At 40.6% G+C, this 24,823-nt stretch overlaps 1 protein-coding gene across 2 annotated transcripts in view; it reads right to left on the bottom strand.

The window, feature by feature from the left end:
• LOC127435252 (signal peptide, CUB and EGF-like domain-containing protein 1) overlaps positions 1 to 24,823 on the bottom strand; it is a 106,776-nt gene that overhangs the window by 23,206 nt on the left and 58,747 nt on the right. For both annotated transcript variants that reach the window (XM_051688553.1, XM_051688555.1), the window contains 2 exons: positions 20,528 to 20,644; positions 206 to 328 (listed from right to left, as the gene is read on the bottom strand). In XM_051688553.1, the coding sequence (XP_051544513.1) occupies positions 206 to 328; positions 20,528 to 20,644 (240 nt within the window). The remainder of the gene's footprint in view (positions 1 to 205; positions 329 to 20,527; positions 20,645 to 24,823) is intronic.

Here is a 24,823-nt window from a genome sequence, read left to right as displayed (position 1 = left end):
TTTGTTTTTTAAAGCTGTATGGGTGTGGAACAACATGAGGTGAGTAAATGATGACTGAACTTTCATTTTTGGGTTAACGATCCCTTTAAGTTGAACCAGAAGCTGTCATAATGATAGATCAATGTAAACAGCCACGAAGAGCTAAAATTATGTTCACCTACAAAGCACAAATATTTAGTTTGTTTGAAAGGTGTCAATCACCCACCTTGACAGGTGCGCTCATTGGTGAGGAGTTTGTGTCCTTTCTGACAGCTGCACTCAAAACTTCCCACCGTGTTCCGGCAGAAATGATCACAACCTCCGTTATTCTCCAAACACTCATCAATGTCTGCAGAGAAGAGAGAGAGAAAGAGAGAGAGAGAGAGAGATGGTAAAGATGGTGAAAAGCCAAAAACACTGTGACGCAGGGGTGAAAAACCAGTACAAGTATTCTCATAAACAGCTTTTTGGATATATAAACAGTTTTCCTAATACTCACAAAAACAGACAGGCACCCACATACACACACAGTCCCACAACATCATCTTAAATATATCAGCCAACCCTGGCAAGCCCTCCACAAACCCAATAAAAGCTAATCCCATCAACAAATGTGTAGGAAACTGAGGGTGTGTGTGAGAGAGAGTGTGTGTGTTAAGGAGTTTGGGGTTTCCTCTGCAGTTATTTAAGTAGATCTAGCAAACACACGCAGGCTCGGGTTTGCTCTAATATTTACTGAATTGAGGTAGTACAGAAAGTTTCCACTAAAGTTAAAGGGATAGTTCACCCAATAGTTTCATGCCATCTCAGATGTGTACGACTTTCTTTCTTCTGCTGAACACAAACGAAGATTTTTTGAAGAATATGTAGCTCTGTAGGTCCATAAAATGCAAGTGAATGGTGACTAGACCTTTGAAGCTCACATAAAGGCAGCATAAAATAATCCATAAGACTCCAGTGGTTAAATCCATGTCTTTAGAAGCAATGCATCACTTTGGGTGAGAAACAGATCAATATTTAAATCCTTTTAAATCCTCCAAAGTGGAGAGTTATAGTAAAAAAGAACTATAATATTGATCTGTTTCTCACCCACACCTATCATATCACTTATGAAGACATAGATTTAACCACTGGAATCATCTGGATTACTTTTATGCTGCCTTTATGTGATTTTTGGAGCTTGAAAGGTCTAGTCAGCATTCACAATTTTCCCTGATTCAGATTTTGTTGGGCCGTTTTTGTCGGCAACATCAGATTCAGAACGCTAAAGATGACTGATAAAAGCAAGTGTAAGCCTGTGAGGTACGCCACAGTCTTCATGACCTAGAGGAAGTGCTTTATCAAATCTGACAGTTTATTTCCTGTCTACCTGTCAGATGAAGCGTTCAGGTCAAAATAATGCCCATAGCAACTTACAGTTGAAGTCAGAAGTTAACATACACTTAGGTTGAAGTCATCAAAACTCATTTTTTAACCACTCCAGATTTACTATTTGCAAACTATCATTTTGGCAAGTCGTTTAGGACATACTTGGTGCATGACATGAGTAATATTTCCAACAATTGTTTACAGACAGATTGTTTCACTTTTAATTGACTATATCACAATTTCAGTGGGTCAGAAGTTTACATTAAGTTAACTGTGCCTTTAAGCAGCTTGGAAAATTCCAGAAAATGATGTCAAGCCTTTAGACAATTAGCCAATTAGCTTCTGATAGGAGGTGTGCTGAATTAGAGGTTTACCTGTGGATGTATTTTAAGACCTACCTTCAGACTCAGTGCCTCTTTGCTTGACATCATGGGAAAATTAGAAGAAATCAGCCAAGACCTCAGAAAAAAAAATGTGGAGTCTGGTTCATCCTTGGGAGCAATTTCCAAACGCCTGAAGGTACCACGTTCATCTGTACAAACAATAGTACGCAAGTATAAACACCATGGGACCATGCAGCCATCATACTGCTCAGGAAGGAGATGCACTCTGTCTCCTAGAGATGAACGTAGTTTGGGGCAAAAAGTGCAAATCAATCCCAGAACAACAGCAAAGGACCTTGTGAAGATGCTGGAGGAAACAGGTAGACAAGTATCTATATCCACAGTAAAATGAGTCCTATATCGACATAACCTGAAAGGCTGCTCAGCAAGGAAGAAGCCACTGCTCCAAAACCGCTATAAAAAAGCTAGACTACAGTTTGCAAGTGCACATGGGGGCAAAGATATGGAGTTTTATAAACAAGGTTCGGGAGGAGCAAGGTCATTTAATCCAACCAATCACATTGCTAGAGTAAGCATATATAAACAACCGCTTACCTCTACATGGTGTCAAGTCTTCCGGCATTCGGCCCCGCCCATTGCCCATGAACAGACCCACGCAAGCGACTCAGACCTTCGGATGCAACTTAGCTGCAAAGCATTTGTCTTCACCAGAACAGCTCTTCCATCCAAACAATCTCGTTATTCAACAGAAGCTGCCACAGCAGCTAATTTTTTTTCACAGTACTGACTGCTACCACGTTAAGTTTTACATTTTTACACTTTCTTTCTATGCTCCATTCGCTGAAGCATTTTATAGTGTGAAGCTGCTTCTGCAAACCGGCTGCTTACGCAAACCGGCTGCTTCTGCACTGTATGCATGTGAAACAGCTCTCTACGACTGCTCGTATGTTCTTTTATCTAAACTTTTCACCCCGAGCAGTCCATCACGCGAGCCACCTCCACGAAGGAGCGCTGCCCCCGCACATGCCTCGACAACACGAAGCAAGCGCTGCTACAAACTTCCACTCAGCTCTACACTATAACATGTCTTTCCCTCCTCCCGTCAAGACAAACTCACGCAGGAAAGTCAATCTATCACTTTATTTTACAGACAGTCTTCTCTACTTTCACCCGAATCTTTGGATTACAAACTTTTATTTACAAGCTCGACCATACAACTTAATTGCTGCATGATTTTAAAAGCGTGCAACATCTGCCATAATTTTACGCTCCACCCAAGCTTAAAGTAACAGGTTTATTCGACGCCAAATGACTCAGCACCTTGCTTTATACTCCAATTTTTCAGTTTCCGTAGAATTATTACAAGTCATCAATATAAACAAGTTGTTTTATTCACCACACTACTGCAAACGTTGCTCTTATATTATCCATTAAATCCAACACAAACTCCCACAATTTCATACGTCCTCGTCAAACGAGACGAGTCACCCCTTGCCATTTATACAGAGTTATGAAATGACTCGCATTACATTGGAAAACAAATCTACAAAGCTCCAAACTATATGCTTAAGTTAATAAACATCAAACCATGGCATTCATCTAGACATTCAGTTCCAGGTGCCTTCTAATTTCATGACAAACCAACTTTAATTGATATTGTTCATATGCTCACGCAAGCATGTTTCCTGACATCATTTCACATGTTTCTGACATTTAATCTAGCAAACAATTACAATCAGACATCCGCAGATGCCATGTTTTCCACATTACCATGTTTTCTATTAGCTCAACATATCCCTAAGCAGCACAAATGTGCTGCCCATGTGCCGCAACTGCGGCGTCTCTTGGACCATACCACTAAACATCCCACTTCACCGTAAACAGTGCAACGCACTGTTCATGCGCCGCAACTGTGGCGTCTTTCCATCCATGCAACAAACTCCCACTACACTGCAAACAGTGCACGTGGTTTCCAAGCACTGCAACTGGTCACGTGCCACAACCTCAGCACTTAGACCATGCGTCTCAGCCTCCATTGCTCTGTAACCCATATTATGCCACTCATACCAAATGAACCATCACCCACCTAGCAACTGACAACAAACTGGCTGTTTCAGGTCTTCCCTAAACAGCTCACCATAAGCCTGAATCTTCGCACCAATCAATTTCATTTGAACATAGACTACCATATCCCCTCACATCGAATGATGTGCTCAACCCATTTGTACACCGAGTTTTTGCTTATTTGCAGTGTAAACTTTTCACATGAAAGCAAGGGCTCTTCCTGTTAAACGCTGCGCTCAAGTATTCATCCCGTTCATCCTACCATCGTACGCCGTGTGGGTCATGCCTGTGGATCCAGCCACTCGCAGCTTCAAGTGAGCTCAGTAAATTCAGTATAAACATTCTCACGCGAATCGTATGCTTCCTCATTGAACGCAATGCAATCCCACACCTGAGGATTCAACCCGTTCATATCACAAATGCCATGCAAGCACGTATCCTGACATTGCCTCACATGCGTTCCATATATTTTAGTTTTTTCCCACACAACCTATTCTCTCTGCTAACATCCATCCCTCTACTCCTTCCTATTCATGGGCAACTACATCGGATTCCCAAGTAAGGCTGCCTCCACTAGTGAACCCTGCTCCAGACCCATTCCCCTCTTCACTTTATCCCCCTCCCTTTTACCATTCTAATCTCTCCTACTCTGGATCCATTCCCTGTGCGAGGCTGCCTCCGCAAGCGAACTTCGTCCCAAATCCCTCCTCATCTAACCATAATTAAAGCAGAAAACATTCCAGGCTCAAAAACTATTTTGCTGACTCTTTCTAATTTTCCTTCAGAGATCCAGAGCCTTGGCCCTAGAAGCAAACCTGACACCAACCCCAGTTCCTCCCCGAAATCACCCTCCCAGACTTCTTCTCCATGCCCCCAAGGACTCCATTCATCAAGCCATTTCCCCTGAACCTTAAAAACATATCGGACAGCTTGGAAATGCTTCAAAGATATTCACCAAAATTACAATCTGCAATTTCTAGATTTTTCTCTCCTCTCCATATCCTCCTTTGCCTCACACCCCAACAAACCTAAAACTACTACTATCAACCTGCTAACTGGTTGCCTAAACAGTCTTTGTCAGGGCCACATTTCTCAAAATACCTCAAATAAAAGACTATACGCCTTGTTCATCCTCGCCTTTTTTGACTTCCTCCATTGCTCCGAACTCACCACCATGACAAAATTCGACACAAGAACCCATCCCACTATTTCGGACCTCCACATCCTAGACAATGACACAATCAGATCTGTCCTGCTCAGTTCCGGCATCTCAGATCAACTATACTCAAGCCATTCCTTTCGCATTGGCGCCACAACCATAGCAGCACACAAAGGCCTACCCGAACACCAAACACGATTACGGGGACTCCGGCCATCTGATGCATATCTCTGCATCATCCACACCAACAGTCTTCATATCAGGAAGGCCCATCAAGCCCTGATTAACTAGTCACAAGTTCTCATCCGTGGTCAGGGGGATGTTTGCTTTATCCTCGAATTTCCAACAGGCCGTCCCAACATCCCGGAAGCCCTCCGTCCCACAATGCAGGATGGGCATGCCTAAAGTACTCAAGGGCTCTCCCATACGAACCGCTGCAGGGGTTCTCCCGCTCGAATGCCGTGCAAGGTAACTCATGTTTATTTGTATCGTGGGCTCCCCCTTTCGAAGCACAGCGAGGACTCCCCCGTTTGAATGCCATGAGGGCCCCTCATTGCCAAGAGGAGAGGCTGAAGTCGTCCCGAGTGCCTAGGATCCACTTCTATACTAAGGGTGACCTGCCCTAGTGGCTAGGATTCACGCCTCCGTTCAGGCGGGCCTGGCTCCCCAGCGCAATCCACAAGAGCTCTCCCATTCAAACCGCAGTGGGGGTTCTCCTGTTTCGATTGCTGAGTGAGCTATTCACGTTTATTTGTATCGTGGGCTCTCCCGAGCCACAAATGTCTACACTATCCTCTAAGCAGGATTACATTAACTTGCAAATTACTGAAATGGAGTTTTATAAACAAGGTTTGGGAGAAGCAAGGTCATTTAATCTGACCAATCACATTGCTAGAGTAAGCATATATAAACAGCCGCTTACCTCTGCATGGCGCAGAGTTTGCATCCCTCCACCTCTCCTTTCTCCTCCTATACATTTACTAATAACTAACCTAAGTTGGGGGGGGGGGAGGTATTTGTGCTCAGGTCAAGTCTCAAGCCTCAAGCCCTTTGCCCAGGACAGCGAGCCACAAACGTCTACACTATCCTCTAAGCAGGATTACATTAACTTAAGAACTATTGAACTTACTTTTTGGAGAAATGTCCTCTGGTCTGATGAAACAAAAATTGAACTGTTTGGCCATAATGACCATTGTTATGTTTGGAGGAAAAAGGGTGAGGCTTGCAAGCTGAAGAACATCATCCCAACCGTGAAGCATGGGGGTGACAGCATCATGTTGTGGGGGAGCTTTGCTGCAGGAGGGACTGGTGCACTTCACAAAATAGATGGCATCATGAGGAAGGAAAATAATGTGGATATATTGAAGCAACATCTCAAGACATCAGCCAGAAAGTTAATGCTCGGTTGCAAATGGGTCTTCCAAATGGACAATGACCCCAAGCATACCTCCAAAGTTGTGGCAAAATGGCTTAAGGACAAAAAAGTCAAAGTATTGGAGTGGCTATCACAAAGGCCTGACCTCAATCCGATAGAAAATTTGAGGGCAGAACTGATAAAGCATGTGTGAGCAAGGAGGCCTACAAACCTGACTCAGTTACACCTATTCTGTCTGGAGGAATGGGCCAAAATTCCATCAACTTATTGTGAGAAGCTTGTGGAAGGCTACCCAAAATGTTTGACCCAAGTTAAACAATTTAAAGGCAATGATACCAAAGACTAACAAAGTGTATGTAAACTTCTGACACACTGGGAATGTGATGAAAGAAATAAAAGCTGAAATAAATAATTCTCTCTACTATTATTCTGACATTTCACATTCTTAAAATAAAGTAGTGATACTAACTGACCTAAGACAGGGAATGTTTTCTACAATTAAATGTCAGGAATTATGAAAAACTGAGTTTAAATGTATTTGGCTTCAACTGTATATCATATAATACAGTATATCATCAAACCGACTGATGTAGGATTTGTCTGACAAAAGTTTTTAGCCTTTAAACACTTGTTTTAACCTGGCAAAGGGAATGAGAATTTTGTTGTTTAGGTGCTAATGTATGATGGATAATGTATATCTTGACAAATAATTAAACATCATGCTGATTCAATCACAGATTAACAAAATTATAGAGTCAATGACATAATGGAATGTTTAACAATGATTTAGCATTCACACTACCACAAAACAAACACTCGCACATGTGCACGTTATTCCAGTAGCTCCTGAGCGCAGGCAGGGGGCTAATGAGATTCCACATAATTAAGTTTAAATGGGACTAAATAAGCTTTGAGTTTAAGCAAATACATTAAACATTTTCACATCTGTAAATGATAAACAACTGCTGGGGAAGACAGACAGAGAGCATGAATATTAATCCACATTGATTTTCAATTGGAAAAGAGAGACTAAAGAGATAATGGTTTTAGCTGGTCTCCCAGACTGAACAGCTAACAAGTGCCCAAAACCCCTCTAAAGCCAGCAAACAGACCAGTCTGACCAGGCTGGTTTTTTTTAGAACTAAACTTAACCAGAACATCCTTGGATCTACGTTTATTTGCTTAAAAACAGAGCAGTAAACGTGCATTTCAAGAAAGAAAGGTCTAATTGTCACACTGTGTTGGAAACTTGCATGAAGAATGTGGGATCCTTAAGAGTTCTGGAGCAAACGTCCACACTCAGGGATGTGTGTAGCCTTCCCAAATATTTAGAGAACAAATCAATTTAAACTAATACATTTGTGGAAACATGAACCTCTACAAATAAATTGGGACAGAGCTACAGGATCCAGTTTTCAACAAAAGGAATGTTTTCGCAGATCGTTTTCAGGCTGCTCACCTCAGGCTAGCTAATCTCTGAGAAATGCGCTCTTGAGCACGCCAATGTATTTTTTTTGAGATTTAAATGGCCTGTTTTATTTGCTTTGTTCATAAAGGGATTTTGCCATGTAATAACACAGGCGCTGCTTGTCCAGAGCAGCCAGGAAAAACCAGCATGATTTCGTCTGACTCTAAAACTCTTCAGAGCATGTAGGGGTCCGTCAGGGCCCGTGTCATCCGAGGTGATGCTGTCCTGGCTGCTATTGTGTGGATTACTGAGTTTGACATGTGTTAATACAAACAGACATTCTGTGCCAGAGCTAAAGAGAACTGATGGAAAGAAAGAGGCCAAAGAATAGAGCTGGACTGTTGTACACCCTTTATCATTTCAGGTCTTTTCAAGGGATGCGGTGCTGAGACTGGTAATGGTGAGGTAGGTGACCCTGCAGAACAGACCAGCATAGCTGGTCACTGTCATATGTTTTGAAAACTGATCCTTAGTTTGGGATGCTTGTGTGTTGGTATCTTCACCAGGACTCTTGTTCCCCCAATGTTCACATGAAACACACGCCACTGACTGAGGCTCAGAGACTGGAAGGTACAAACCAAGGGCCATCACCATTGTACCCTTGAGCAAGGCATTTAACACAGGTTGTACCAGGAGTATTGACCCAATAATACAGTACATCACAACATTTGACAAGCTGTCAAAACAAATTCCACCATTTGTATCTATTTAGAGATGTATCAGTCAAACATATGTATTGGCTGATAAAAGCAATCATCTGCTCTATTGGACATCAGCCGATTATTTAAAAACAGCTGATGATTAGGGCCGATTCTTTCCTGTTAAAAGGGGGCAGAAAAACACATCTGGCAATTGAGTGTGTGTGAAAGCATTCATGTGACAAAACAACATGGCGCCGACCACAGCAGAGTTTGTCTTTGGGTGAAACGCCAACAATCCTACATCTGGTAAGAAACCTAATTAAGTTTGTACATTGAAACCTGTTTGAGTCAAAAGATCTAGAGACTGATATGCAATTTTTTTTAAATTTGAGTGATTTATCATGAAACGGCATGCTGCAAACACAATGTACACTAATGTTTACTTTAGCGCATCTTTGCCTAAGAAACAAGGGCGTAGATTTGGCTTGAACATTTGGGTGGTGGGGGTTGCAGCATGAAGCATTTACCCATGTTTCCATTGATCATGGCATAAATAATGGGGGGGAGTATACTTGCTTGTTTTGATTATTGGGGGGGTCACCCCCCCCCCATCCCCCACGGAATCTACGCCCCTGCTTAGAAATCCTATATTTATATGCATTTTCACACTGAGAATCAATGGGTTCACCCAAAAGCTGAAAAACTTTGCTTTCAGAGACTTTATAAGGAGTTAGTATGAAAATAAGGTGCATTTGAACTGTTCTGAGACCAGTGCAGACAGATAGCACTCTGGAGGTTAAGTCATTCACTAAAAAGGGTGCAAGGGGTCACATGACACCATGCAAGGTTCGGACATGTGAACGACGAGCTCTGCGCACTTTGCTAGTTTTGATACTTTTAATGATATAAACCGGGGAGATTTGATAAACCCTGACCCATAACTGTTCTAGGAAGACAACATGTCAAATAATTCAAAATCCTCGGGCTCTGGAGTCATTAAAAGACACTTACGTGCTCAAGCTGACGCCCTTCCAGAGGCCTCGGATCAATGAGTCAGTTTGGCCAGAGAGGTGAAAGAGATTCGGTGTGAATTTCTGAACATGTCGGCAATGCTGGCGAAGGTTGTTGCTGACTTGGAGGATCTTGCTGCAATATGTCGATCAATCACTGCCATAGAGACAAAATTCACTGTTGTGGTTACAAGAGTGGCGGATGTCGAGAAACGGATCGATTATCTGGAGTTATCGGAGAGGGAATTAGCTGCTAATCCACTAGTGAACAAGGCAGACTTGGAGCGTGTCTGGGAAAAGTTGGAGGATATGGAAAATCGTGGTCAGCGGAACAACGTCCGAATTGTTGGAATTGCTGAGCGAGCAGAGGGTCCGAATATGGTGGAATTTCTGGACGGGCTCTTTCAGAGTCTGCTCGACATAACAGGCCATAAGCTGAAAATCGAGTGAGCTCACAGAGTTCCAGCCTGGCGATCTGCTGAGGGAGACAGGCCCCGATCAATTCTGGCCAAATGTTTGAGATCATCCGATAAAGATCTTGTGTTACGCAAGGCGAGGTGTAAAGGAAGTCTTTCTTGGAAGAACCACAACATTTTCTTGTTCCCAGACTTTCTCTTTGACAAGAGAGAAATGTGATCAATTCAAGAAATGCAAGAAACTCTTACATCAATTGAAGGTCGCTTTTGCACTGATGTTCCTGGCCAAATTGAGAATAGATGCTAAGGATGGCTGCAAAGTATTTACTTGTCCCCAACAAGAATTGTCCTTCATAATGTCAATGGAGTGAGTGGGTCATTGTGTGGTGCTCATGTTGCAGCCGAGTGGGCTTGACTCGCTGAACATGCACTTGACCATCCGAGGAAACTGGGCACCTTTTTTTGTTTCTTTTTGTGCTGGTTCCACCTGGCGGCTGGAGTTTGTTTTGTATAGTAACAATCCTTCGGGACAGTTATGTGGATGAATCCTTTGATTAATTCTTTGTGTTTATCCCGCCTATTCGCTGGAGTTTGTTTAATAAATTTTCTTCTGTTTTTTCTTCTCACAAAATTTGTATAGAAACGCCGGACTTGACAAATCCGACAGCAAAGTTGTCGCAGGGGCTCTTGTAGGTGTAAATGGACTGTTTGAGTTTTGAGGGATGGATGCCGGTGCTGTCGTGCACATTTTTTTTGTTCGGAGGGAGGTTCGGGGTTTGATTGTTGCACCAATGTTGGAATGTGTTCTTTATCATTTTGTTTTTGACACAATCTATTTTTTCTAATATGTCAAAATGTCAGATGTTAATATGAGTGGATTGTCTCTCTCCACTTGAAATGTGAATGGGCTGGGGCACCCTATAAAAAGAAGGAAGGTTATTTCTTTTCTTAAACGTAAGAAACATGATATAGTGTTTCTTCAAGAAATGCATCTTTCCCCACAGGAAGCTGAAAATTTTGGGAAGATGTGGGGTGGAAATGTTTTCTTTAGTGCTGGCTCAAGTAAGAGCAGGGGAGTCATTACATTGGTAAGTAAACGTCTACAATTCAAATGTCTCAAACAGATTAAAGATAAATTAGGAAGAGTCATTATTGTTTAAGCAGAAATTCAGGGGCAAAGGTTGATTTTGGCTAATATTTATACATCTAACGCTGATGATCAGGGCTTTTTTATAGATTCTGAAGGGATGTTGCAAGTCGCTGGCACCCCTCATGATATAATATTGGGAGGAGACTTTAATCTATTGATGGACTCAGACACCCCCTAGAGTCCTTGATCATAGTGAAGCAAAAGTGTGTAAGCCCCCTAGAGCAACATTGACACTTCACAGGATGTGTAAAAATCTGGGTCTTACAGATATTTGGAGACTTTTGAACCCATCTGGAAGGGACTATACATTTTTTTCATCAGTTCATAAGATTTAGATTTTAGAATAGATTTTATATATATATATATATATATATATATATATATATATATATATATATATAAGTCTCTCATTTCATCTGTTGTTGATTGTTCAATTGGAAACATCTTAGTCTCAGATCACACCCTGGTGTGTTTAGAGGTGTTGCCACATATGGAGAAAAAGAAATCATTTAGTTGGCGCTTTAATGTATCCCTTTTGCAAAATCATGAATTCCAACAAATGTTAAAGGCTGAAACCAATGTTTATATGGAGACCAACTGGTCCTCAGTATCCTCTGTGGGCGTGGCTTGGGAGGCACTTAAGGCGGTTAGAACTCCCTAAATTGACGAATGAGCAAAAAAACTCTCTTGATTCTGAGATAACCTTGGAGGAGCTTGGTGAGGTAATTAAGGCCTTGCCTAAAGGCAAGGCTCCGGGGCCAGACGGCTTTGGCGCTGAATTTTTTAGATCTTATGCTACAGAACTGGCTCCACTTTTGCTAGAAGTTTATACGGAATCATTAAAGAATGAACGCTTCCGCCAACCATGACACAAGCCCGGATCAGTCTGATTCTTAAAAAGGACAAAGATCCAAGTGAGTGTAAGAGTTACCATCCAATTTCCCTGATCCAGCTAGATGTTAAAATATTGTCACAAATTTTGGCTAACCGTTTAAGTAAAGTTATAACATCTCTTATACATATAGATCAGGTGGGGTTTATTCGGGGCCGCAGCTCTTCTGATAACATTAGGTGTTTCATTAATATCATGTGGTCAGTGGCGAACGATCAGACTCCTGTCGCTGCCATCTCACTTGATGCCGAAAAGGCATTTGATATGGTAGAATGGGATTATCTTTTTAAGATTTTGGAAATATACGGGTTTGGGAATACTTTTATTGGATGGATTAAGTTACTTTATAGACACCCGGTAGTGGCGGTATAAACAAATGGATTAATTTCAGATTATTTTTCTCTGGATAGGGACACCCGGCAGGGTTATCCTCTTTCCCCAGTATTGTTCTGTCTTGCCCTGGAACCATTAGTAGCTGCGATAAGAAAGGAAGATGATTTTCCAGGGGTGGTGGCGGGTATGGCGCATAAGCTTTTGCTTTACGCAGATTATATTTTATCATTCGTCTCTGACCCCACTAGATTTATGCCTTGCCTCCACAGAATTATTCATTCTTTTTCTAAGTTCTCAGGATACAGAGTCAATTGGTATAAATCCGAAGCTTTGGCTCTGACAGCGTACTGCCCAGTAATGGCTTTTCAGCAGGGCACCATCCAGTGGCCCAAACAGGGAATTAAATATTTGGCCATTTAATTCCCAGCAAATTTGTGTGAAAAAAGGTTTTCGAGCGATGTGGGCAGGTGGGCTTCATTACATTTATATATGATTGGGAAGGTTAATGTTATTAAAATGAATTGTATTCCAGAGTTCAACTACCTGCTACAATCTCTCCCCTCTCTTATTTCAAGCAATTTGATAGCATAGCGAAGTCCTTTATTTGGAATGGTAAGCGTCCCAGATTACATTTCAATAAGTTACATAGGCCGATTGACAAAGGTGGGCTAGGGCTACGCAAGATTTTGTTTTATTATTATGCATTCAGTCTCAGACATTGGGCTTACTGGTCACTTCCAACTGAGTTTTGTATTGAACAGGAAGCTCTTGCCCCTATTTTGCCATTGCAAAGCCTTTCTATTAAACTAACCAGAGAGGTTAAGTCACACCCCGTTATCTCGCATTTGCATGCGGTATGGACAAAAGTGTCCAGAGTGTTTTATTCGGACATTTATTTAAATGTTGCCTCGAGCATATGGCTGAACCCAAAATTACATATTAATAAGTCCCCTTTCTGCTGGTCAAATTGGATTGTGAGGGAGGTTAATACGCTCGGTGACCTATATGAGAGTGGAGTGTTGAGATCTTTTGAAAATATGGTTCAACATTTTAAGATTCCCAGATCCCAGTTCTTTAGGTATTTACAGCTGCGCCACCTGCTCTGTACTATTTTTGGGGGTAGCATACACCCCCCTAAAGCGGCAGATACTCTGGGAGTGGTGATTACTGCTTTTGGAAAAGGTCATGAGGCATCTGTGTATTACTCTCTGCTAATTCAGAGTCTGGGGGACGGAGCTTTAACTTCTATCAAATGATTATGGGAGAAAGATTTAAACTTGGTATTGGAGGAGGGAGTGTGGGCTAGGATTTAAAAAAACGTCAAGTCTGCATCCAGTGATGCAAGGGTGCGCCTTATGCAATTCAAGATTTTACATCGATTCTATTGGACCTCCTCTAGATTGTATAGGCTTGGTCTTAAAGACACACCCACCTGCTGGCGATGTCAATCAGAAGATGGAGACACAGCCCATGTCTTTTGGTGGTGTGTTAAGATCCAAGAGTTTTGTTTGAAGGTTCAGAGTTTTATGTGTGATGTATTGGGCACTCAGATTTCCTTTTGCCCCAGACTCTGTGTTTTGGGCGATGGGGCGGTCATCGATGTGGAAAATAGGCACATAAAGAGTTGGGTCCTAACCAGCGTCATGATTGCCAGACAAATAGTTTTAAGGGGATGGAAGTTGGCTGGTGCGCCCCCATTTCAGGAGTGGTGCTCGGAGATGGGGAGGGTGGGGGCTTTTGAGGAAGGGTCATCTAGAAGACTGGGGAATTTGGACTTGTTTGTGAGGAAATGGGGCAAATTTTTGGAGAGCTCTCTATTAGTGGGGGTTAAGTATTGATTCTGTTTGTACATGTTTTGCTGTTCTTTGCTTAATATATGAATCAATAAAAAAAAAAATGTTAATCACAAAAAAAAAAAAAAAAAAAAAAAAAGGGTGCAAGGAGCATCCTATAGCTGTCTATGCAGTTAAGTGCATTCAATCCAAACTTCCTATCAAAAGTTCAGTTTCAGGCTGCAGATGAAGTTTGAACCACTCAAACTGTTTGGCAGACATGGGACAAGGGTAATCAGCATATATATTCAAAATGTATAATGTTATAAATTATTTAAAATTATTTAAAATTATGTTGCAATCAATTTTTAGGAAATCTATTTGCTCTAGAATGTTTTTTTCTTTTTTCATGTTTATTAGGTGCTTATAGTTACAAATCAAAAAGGAAAATGGAAAATACACACAGCAGTCACACTCGGGCCTCATGAGGATACATTTCTATCGAAGTTGTGTAATTAATTGTCAGTGATTTGAAACAAGGTAGCATAAAAAAGCAGAACCACCAAACTATATGTATCGGCATTTGTTGTTCTAAATAGTTGGATATCGGTACACAAATTTTAAATCGGTACATCCTTAATTATATTCCATTATTATTAGAACTGCAAACCAAATCTGTTTACCTACTTCTTACACAAGAACAATATGAAAATGTGAACTCGTTATACTAGCTTAACCAACAAGACTCCCTTGGTCAATCAGAAAGATGTTGGCCGTTAAGCTTTATAAGCTAAATTTTGCTGTTGAAAAACATGGCTATTACTTGTCCACCAACTAGACCAGTACCAAAACAGTACCAACCAGCATAAACCAGCCTGGATTATGCTGGTCTAACTTTCAGCATCATTAGCTGTCTGCACAAGCCAAACATCGATATCGGCAAATTAAAGCAATTATCTGCACTATTAAACAACAGCTGATCATTTAAAAACAGCCAAAAATCAGGGCCGATTATTTCCTGTCAAAAGGTGCCAGAAAAACGTGACGGACAGTTAGCCTAAAACTCATGCTGTGTCTGAAAGCATTAAAATGCAGAACCACTAAAGAATCAGTATCTGCTGATGTTGTTCTAAATAATCGTGTATGGCTATCGGCAGGGTTGGGGAGTAACGAAATACCAGTATCGGGAATACGTATTAAAAATACAAAATATACGTAATTGTATTCCACTACAGTTACAATTTAAATAATTGGTAATTAGAATAGTTACATTCAAAAAGTATTTTGATTACTGAAGAGATTACTTTGCATTTTATTGTCATTTGTTTCATTTAATATTTAGTCCTTTCAGATGGAAACATTTATACATATAAATGATGCGATCCAAAGTGCATTTGAACAATGGTGAAACTCTTATGATGTGTTACCTTCATACGAGCAGACAGAGAAGTACGTTTGAAGTAAGTTTGGAGCAGAAGAAATAGAAATAAACCTTGTGTAAATTGTCAGCTTTATACTAAGCTAAAATGCTATTTCTAGCCATTTTACATGCACGTGTTACCAGGCACAATCATATTTTTTTAACAAGAAAATTCATGTTAGATCATAATTTCTTTTTTTCTAGTAAGACCTTTGATATTAGGGCAAAAATCGTATTCTTGATAATAATTTTTGTATAGTTTTCCTGTAAAAATGTCAAAAAATCTTTAAAACAAGATCGGTTTGATTTATTTTTTAACATGTGTATTTTGTCTTACTGTACTGGCAGTTTTTATAGTCAAAACAAGTGAAAAAAATCTACCAGTGCTGAAGAAGTAATCCAAAGTAAATAGAATACGTTACTGACCTTGGGTAATCTAACGAAATACATTGCAAATTACATTTTACAGCATGTAATCTGTAATCTGTAGTGGAATACATTTCAAAAGTAACCCTCCCAACCCTGGCTATCGGCAAACACATTTTGTATCGGTGCATCCCTTGTCTACACCTGTGCTTTGGACTCTCTTTTTACAACAGCTAATGCTGAACTCCTTTTTAAACATTTTAGTCCAAAAAATACAAGTATGCAGGCCAGTGGGGACATGCCTGGTGTACCCGTCAACCTGACCAAGGAAACATATGCACAACTATAAGAACATGTGCACATTTAACCACAGCAACACATATTCAGAAAAACCATGTTCACTCTCATAATTCATTTTCCCAGAAGATATAATTCACACACACCTTCTAATCAAACATCTGGAAACTGTTCACAGTCATTTCAATCACTCTTTCTAACCATACCCACTCACACTCTGTTTGGCCGTCTGTCTTTCTCTCACTCTTTCCGTGTGCTATGAAGCTAGTGTCTTTCAGCAGGCTGGCTGTTTTGTAGTGTCAGCGCTGATGGAGGACCTTTTATCAAATTCAGGGGATTTAAACATACCCTAAATAATTTGTATTGAAATGATTATGTTTCATGGGGGGGGGAGCATAAAAATGAGGAATGGACACTTTAATCAAATGTTTATGTCTTGTAGACATTTACACACACCCACATACACTGATTACAGAAGCATGCTCTTCATGTGATGTGCTTTTTTGTTTAGTCTGTGGTTAAAGTTGGTATATGTGCAGAGTCGCCGTGGTAATTATGTAAGAGACAGTGCTGTCTTTTCTGTTATGTGCAACAGTTACATCCCAATTACATATGAGAGTTGACCACCTATCATTATTGCTCTTTCATCTGCCACTACAGTATCACTGAAGACTTTAATCTAACCCATTTAACATCAGCTAAATCTGTTAAAGACGTAATATCTAGTCCTATTGGATTTTCCCTACTGGAGACAACAAATACACAAACAGATATTGTATAGACATGGAAATATTGATCTGATTGGATATCGACTGACAAGCAGCTGTCCATCAAGATTCATCCTTCCTACCCTGCTGAAAAGACCAGCTTAGACCGGCATGTGTTTCCATGTTGGTTTATGGTTGGTTAATAGCGGGCGGTCATTATTGACCTCTATTTTGCCTGTTAGGGGTGTGTCCTTCCACCAACCAATCAGCTTTATGTCAGAGGCATTATACTATAGACTCTACTGAATGGATGATCAAAGGGGAAGCTTAAAAAACAATGCTCACTCACACTTGCTACCTAACTGAACAGAGACATCTACAGTGTCAGATCTAATGTTCACAGCTACAGTATAATATAACATCCTTTAGCTGGTATGCTCAGTCTTTATTCTTATTTGCTACAGAACTTGATTACATGCTATTTTTACAAAGCCCACTAACAGGCAGTAATAAGCGGTCACTGGCAAAGCACACCAGTGATAATTGACCCAAAAGTATGTGTGTTGAGTGTGTCTATGTGTGATAAATGGTGTGTCACTGAGCAGATCTAAGGCTTGTGTTGGATTTTTGAAGAAAGACCCTCAGGCGGGCCTAATTATCAGGGCGGGTCACAGCCAAACCAGACCAACATCCATCTTACAGTACGAACGCATATACACATAACATTTCACTGTGACAACACACATACACAACATCACCCCTTCAAAGTCATCATATTCAAGAAGTACATTTAGCACAATCAGGTATTAAATCAAGAAAACTCTATACTAACTCAAGGGGTCAAGATTTGTCTAGTATGGTTAGCGTGGTCCAGTTAGCTCCTGCTGGTAGACACCATAACTATACAATCTGAGCATAAAAAGCCTACTTCTTCAATGACTGCTATTCAAAAGTAGCCGTGTATTCTGACAAAATAAAATGTATTGCAAGCAACATATTTCTCAAATATTTCATTATATTATAGTGATGTTTTGCCAGTACCTGATTTGCTTTGCAGGACTCCTAAAAGGCATGAAATGTACATATATTTTTCCTTGCCAGCTGTCTTTGACATCACAGCTCAGGATAGTTCTTAAAAAAGGGTTTGGGACTGTGTGCACTCTTGTGGTGTAACAACCGATCAGCATTGTCATTATGTAATTTTTATGCAGCTCCAAAGTGATTAGCCACATGGCATTTACAGTACAGGTGATTGGTTCAAAAGGTTATCAGATTCTGTGAGCAAAGATGGCAGATTTCAAATCACATACTTTCGTTCTGCACCGGACAAAAAAAAAAACAAAAAAAAAAAAGCAACGAATAGCTCGCTACAACAGAGTTGGGTAAGTTACTCAAAAGATTAATCCACTACAAATTACTGATTACTTCTCTAAAATTGTAATTAGATGCCTTATTGATTACTTTATCAAAAAGTAATCACATTACTAATTGAGTTACTTTTACATTACTTTTTAAAACATTTATCACAGATAGTTTTTGTTTTCCGCATAATGAAGTCAAAATAATGTCTAAATTTCCTCCTTGTTCACTGTTGTATGGAAGTCAGCACCACATGTTTATCCCTTACAGGGGCACACGCCCTTCAGATGTCACAGAAACGTAGATGTACATATAAACATAATTTTCGTTTTAAACACACTCACCCATCACTTTATTAGGTACACCTGTATGTCTGCTTATTCATGCGATTATCGTATCAACTAATCGTGTGGCCGCAGTGCAATGCATAAAATCATGCAGATACGGGTTAGGAGCTTCAGTTAATGTTCACATCAACCATCAGAATGGGGAAGAAATGTGATCTCAGTGATTTTGACCATGGCATGATTGTTGGTGCCAGACAGGCTGGTTTGAGTATTTCTGTAACTGCTGATCTCCTGGGATTTTCACAAGCAACAGTCTCTAGAGTTTACTCAGAATGGTGCCAAAAACATCCAGTGAGTGGCAGTTCTGCAGATGGAAATGCCTTGTTGATGAGAGAGGTCAATGGAGAATGGCCAGACTGGTTCAAGCTGACAGAAAGGCTACGGTAACTCAGATAACCACTCTGTACAATTGTAGTGAGCAGAATAGCATCTCGGAATGCACAACGCGTCGATCCTTGAGGCGGATAGGCTAAAACCTTCTGTTCTTGGTTGGCAGAAGTGGAACCCGATGTGGTCCTCTGCTGTTGTAGCCCATCCGCCTCAAGGTTTGACGTGTTGTGCATTCTGAGAAGCTATTCTTCTCACTATAATTGTACCTTTCTGTCAGCTCAAACCAGTCTAGCCATTCTCTGTTGACCTCTCTCGTCAACAAGGTGTATCCGTCCGCAGCACTGCCGCTCACTGGATGTTTTTTGTTTTTGACACCATTCTGAGTAAACTCTAGAGATTGTTGTGCGTGAAAATCCCAGGAGATCAGCAGTTACAGAAATACTCAAACCAGCCCATCTGGCACCAACAATCATGCCACAGTCGAAATCACTGAGATCACATTTTTTCCCCATTCTGACGGTCGATGTGAATATTAATTGAAGCTCCTGTCCCGAATCTGAATGATTTTATGCATTGCACTGCTGCCACATGATTGGCTGATTATATTATAATCTTGGCTGATATTAGGTATACCTAATAAAGTGCTCAGTGTGTGTATATTATACATAATATTATTTTAGAAATTAGTAACCCAAGTAATGTACTGAACTTTAAAGCAGTTAACTTAATTGAAGGTCAGTAACTCTAATCTGATTACAAGAATTTACAATGTAATATGTTACACTACTTTTGGATAAAAAGTTTTTTGATTGCAGTAACTAGTTACTTTGTAATCAGTTTACTCCCAACACTGCTCTCCAGATATTATAGACTTCCTTTTGCTAACCTTTTGCTCTGCGTGTGTGTATATGAAGCCCAAGTTTGTATGACAGCCTCACTAATCAAACAGTGGTTGGTTTTGTGGAGGCGTTTTGCTGTGTGATGCAGACAGGGCCGTCTGCACTGTTTTAAGCACATGCATGCTACATTTTCTTCCTCCTTGAAGAAATGGTCACATGACCGTGCCTCAACACTAAGGCAACCACCCAGAAAAAGAAAAAGAAAAAACGGCCAATTTCAAACTCATTCTACTGGAGTGGCCTACAGGTGCCACACCATCCACTTTAGACTCATTCATCATCAAGATTAGGTAGTATAGGAAATGCCTACTCTTCAAGCCTTCAGTGCGCAAGTCTTCAGGTCCACAGTATGGTCAGTGAGTTCTTGCATATGTTTGTTTAGAGAGAACCCACCATCACCCTGTGCCAAGATCGCTTCACGGCAGTCTTACTTTGAAACCCCTGGCCATTGACGTCAAAGCTGGAATTTCGGAAGAAGAAATGCTTCGTGGCCACAGCAACAACAACACGACCATCATCGACCCATTCCACACGACAGGACACACAGACGTAGAGTGAGTTGGTCTTGGCCTGGGATCATACACCCCTACACATCCGCCCATCCACACACACATACACCCAGCGATATCTGACCATTTTGAGCAAAATAATTCTTTTAATAATGTGTCTCCAATTTGATCCGAGCCTTGCAGTCTAAATACAGGAAATCTCAAATTGCTCCCTGACATTCAGGAGCTCACGGAGGGAGAAAAAAAAAAAGATACGCTACTCGTGACTTTAAACACAAGTCACTCACACAAACAAAATGCATCTACATAAACACACACTGACCTTTGCAGGTCTTGCCGTCGGGTTGCAGGGTGAAGCCCACCGGACAGCTGCAGCGCACCCCGGTGGCCGTGTCTTTGCAAGTGCGATCACAACCACCGTTATTCACTGCACAGGTCTCTGGGTAAACAAACAAACACAGGACAGGACAGGACAGATAAAGGAAGTAAGGTAGCATAAACACAATTAAAAAGCACTATAGCAAGAAATTTGAAAAAACAAATGCTTTTTCAAATGTTATCTGTTAGTTATTAGACATAGTAATGCTGAAGTGTGTAATTTTTTTCGATGTTAAAATACTTCCTCATTTCCTAGATTAAAATGCAAAGAAAAAAGTAAGCCATTTGTAGGTTGATTTACCCAAATTAGTAAAAAGATTGCTGTTTGAGCATCCCGACCAGCCTGACACAGCAAAATTGGCTCAACCAATGCCGTGAGTTTGGGGCAGGACTATCTGTTTATCAGTTTTTTTGCAGTTTAGTTTGGTGATGTTAGTGGCGTAGAAATTGCACACTTCAGCTTTAGCAAAGTTAAACTTCTTGAGGGTGTACAGTTGTATCGAGAACTATTATTGACTGTTACAATATTTGGAAATGTGAGTGTGAATAATAAAACCCAAAGTGTGTAGCAGGCATTCTATAAAGAATCACAATTTCATTGTAATATCTGATATCAAAGCAAAACTAGTATAGCACTTTAGCTTAGAAGATGACAAGGTTCGTGACAGAACTAAAAACTTTAAATAAAAAAACTGCATTTAAAATATAGGACACATTATTTTATGACCACACCATCCCAGCCCTCAGCCAAAGATAATGATTTCCTTGGCTTTTCTGTCACTCATAACAAAAAAAGGAAAGAAATCAAAGACAAAGAAAGGATAGAGTTTTCTCCTGTGGACCTAGGTAATGGAAGGGAAATCAGAAAACTTTTCAGTGATTTTCTGAGAGTGGAGGGTGAAAAGTTTAGGATGAACTGGTTAGTCTTACACCTGAATGACTGTGGAGAGAAAGTCAAAATAAACAGGAGAAAAGTTGCACACTTTAGGATGCACAAGGGCAATACACTGTTATGGAGGCATGAATCTGAACCTGATTTTTTGTTTATATGTGATGTCATCACATGTTCATTGTATTAAAAAATTACTTTTATTGATTGAAGTGGGAGGGATCTACAGTAGATCTATGCCCTGCCAACACTTCCCCCCCATATAACTGTATATTAAACATAAAAATGCTGTGATTGGCTCTGTGCCATTGTATGTCGTATTGCTCTGCATTTTTGCTTTAAGTTTGGGTAGAGAAATTACTTACCACTGGAAACTTGTTGCATTGCAACTGATTAGAAAACATTGTAAGGTTAACTACTACTGAGATGAGGTTTAATACTGCTCTAGACATGTTAAGTCCCAATCTCCAGGTCAACTGATACATAACGACTTCAAAGAGCCAACATTTGAAGCAAGATGGCGGTTTCCTCCATTTGGGAACAGTTATGAGCCATCATATTTTTCATCAAAATTTGCTTTTTGCAAATGTTGGCCTATCCAGAGCTGATGAACATACAGTCCAATACAAAGACCCACAGGCAATTTGGTTTGGGACACAAAAGACCAAAGGAGTGGAAGATCTCCTCAGCGGGAGAGTTTTTCCGTGGGTTGAGGGAGGGGCAAAGAGGTTTTCCATTAATGATTTATTAAGCGTGTCAAAGAGCCTGTTATTTAAGACTAATGCTATGGGCTATTCAACTGCTCTAAGAACAGCTGGACCTTCTTTGCCCAGGGGCTTGGCTGTACACAGGACATGCAAAGCCTTCTGATTGATAATTACAGTAGGTTAAGCTGGCTGTGAAGGACTGTTACTGTATTCTCTTTCAAATGCCTGCACAAATCTCTCTCTGAAGGGGCATGGCTAACTGTAAATGGGCATGATCAAAAAGCAGAGCCTTCTGATTGATGGCTACAGTAGGTTGACTACGCTGACTGTGAATGACTGTTAAAGTATAGGGGTGTGGCTAACCCTGAACGGGCATGGCCAACAAAGCAGAGCCTCCAGATTGATGGTTACAATGGGTTGATGAAGCTGGCTGTGGGTGGCTGTTATCGAGTACCTGCACAAATAATCTCTCCAAAGGGGGTGTGGCTAACTATAAACGGGTGTGGTCAAATAAGTAGAGGCTTTGGATTGATGGATTTGTATGTTTGTAAAGACGAAAGACGTGATGAAAGACGAAGATTCCTCAGCCGTCGTGTTAATGTAAGTCAGCTCTTGTTGGCGAAGGGCCAGATAAAACTAGAACCCCACAGATACATACACACACAGGAGAGATTCTGACTGAAACCCCGGTCTTCACCCTATTGCTGAAAAGCAGCCCTTTTCTGGGAGTTGTAGGAATCCACCCAGCCTTTCCACAGAATGATGGCACAAATATACAGTGTAAATTACTAATGCTACTACACATGGTACAATAGGCACTTTCTTTCTGACACTGACTTTTCAGTTTAATTTGTCAGAATTGGTGTTGTTGGCCCCAGCTGTGACAGCATGACAGGACAAAGTGGGAACGCAGAATGTCAAATGTAACGTTCTCTTGTGGCTCCTGTGTGATAGAACACATGCACTTGCACAAACGCTCAAATGCAAAGCCAGGCTACTAGTTTGAATCTGTCATAACTGGCCTATTTGTGCATTATGAAACTTGGAATATGATCTAAGAGCGGAAAATGATGAGGTTAGTGTGTATGATGATGATGACATCACATTGTCGACAGGTTTACAAAATTCTTCAAAACCTCTCCAAACAGTTCATGGTAACACAAAAAGTGTTAGAAGTGCTTTAGCATTGTGGCATAAAACCAGGTATATTATATATATAGTTCAGAACATGAAAGAGTTTGGGTCAATCCATAACACATCTTCTTGGGGCATGAACACCTGTTGTAATGTGATTTTCTGAGGAAATACAGCATATAAGGGAAGAAAATAATTTAATCTCACATTAAGAAGTGTGACAAGACAGTGCTGAGCTCAGACTGAGAAATGAGGGAGCGATTGAGGAAAATTGACATTTGGTTTTTCCTCAATGCATTATTGGACTACAAGGAGGAAAATGTCACAACCAAAGACACCATATTCAAAGAGAGAGGGAAGATGATACAGGATGAAAATTAAGGACATACATTTTTGTACTCTCAGGTTCCTGCATGCACCTAAAATTAATATTAAAAGCAAACAGAAGTGAGAGATGCATGAACAGGAAACTGGATCAGACATAATTTAATTTGCTTACATCGTTTTAGACCCAATTGGATAAAATGTATTTCAAATTGACTTGAATGGTACTGTGTGGGATTTTTTTTATCCACAAACAACTTGCCACTTATTTATGAATCCATAATCACCTTGGCCTTGGTTCCAGGGGTGGAGCAAGAGGGGGGGCCTGGGGAGACCTGACAGATGCCTGGCCACCCCACTCACAGCCGCACCTCTCCGTCCCGGGTGTCAATGTATCCCCTCCGTACTTGTATCCACATCGCCAAACTCCCCAATCCAGTTGGACAGTATATCACATGCCCCCAACCAACCCCCCCACCCCCCTCTGAAAAAACCTGGCGCTGCCCCTGCTTGGTTCATAAATTCAAGGACAAGTGGAACACTTCTGTGTTTTGAGTTTGGGTGAGTTATCTACTATCTTAGGGAATATAACTGTAGCAGATGGGCACACTAAGGTAAGGATGCTAGAAGAAGGGGTTGAGATAGGGTGATAAGCAATAAATGTCCTTTCTGCACAACAAAGGGACATTGCCATTCTAGGGAACATTTTATTAGGGTGAGTGCAAGATGAGTCATCTATATTTTTGGTACGCTTTCCTGAAAGAGAAAGACTAAATTTGAAATGCATATATATGCTAAAAGTTAATTTTAGTTTTGTTTTAGTTTGGTTGATGTGAAGGAGTACACAAGCATATGGATGGCCTCAAATCTAACAGATACGGACTAAATACCGTTTTGATTTTACATGGTCTTTGGGAGGAGTAAAATCATTGTGAAAGGAAACTAAAACGTTATTCTCCATTGGTGTCCACCACCCTAAAATAGTAATTTCTCCATTAGGTACTTTAAAAGAGGGAGAGAGAATGGAAATATTTCTTAACAGTGAATAAAGCCTTAGATAATTTAGCACAGGGTTTCTCAACCTCTTGCCCACTGCGATATAATTTTTATAATGACATTTTTTTATATTAAGAATTTGTAATATGATATCATACAAGCCTATATAAAAGCCTAAATTAGGGATGTA

The sequence above is a fragment of the Myxocyprinus asiaticus genome, chromosome 45 (genome assembly GCF_019703515.2).
Source record: "Myxocyprinus asiaticus isolate MX2 ecotype Aquarium Trade chromosome 45, UBuf_Myxa_2, whole genome shotgun sequence".
Taxonomy (NCBI): domain Eukaryota; kingdom Metazoa; phylum Chordata; class Actinopteri; order Cypriniformes; family Catostomidae; genus Myxocyprinus; species Myxocyprinus asiaticus.
This window is presented reverse-complemented; position numbering and strand designations above follow the sequence as displayed.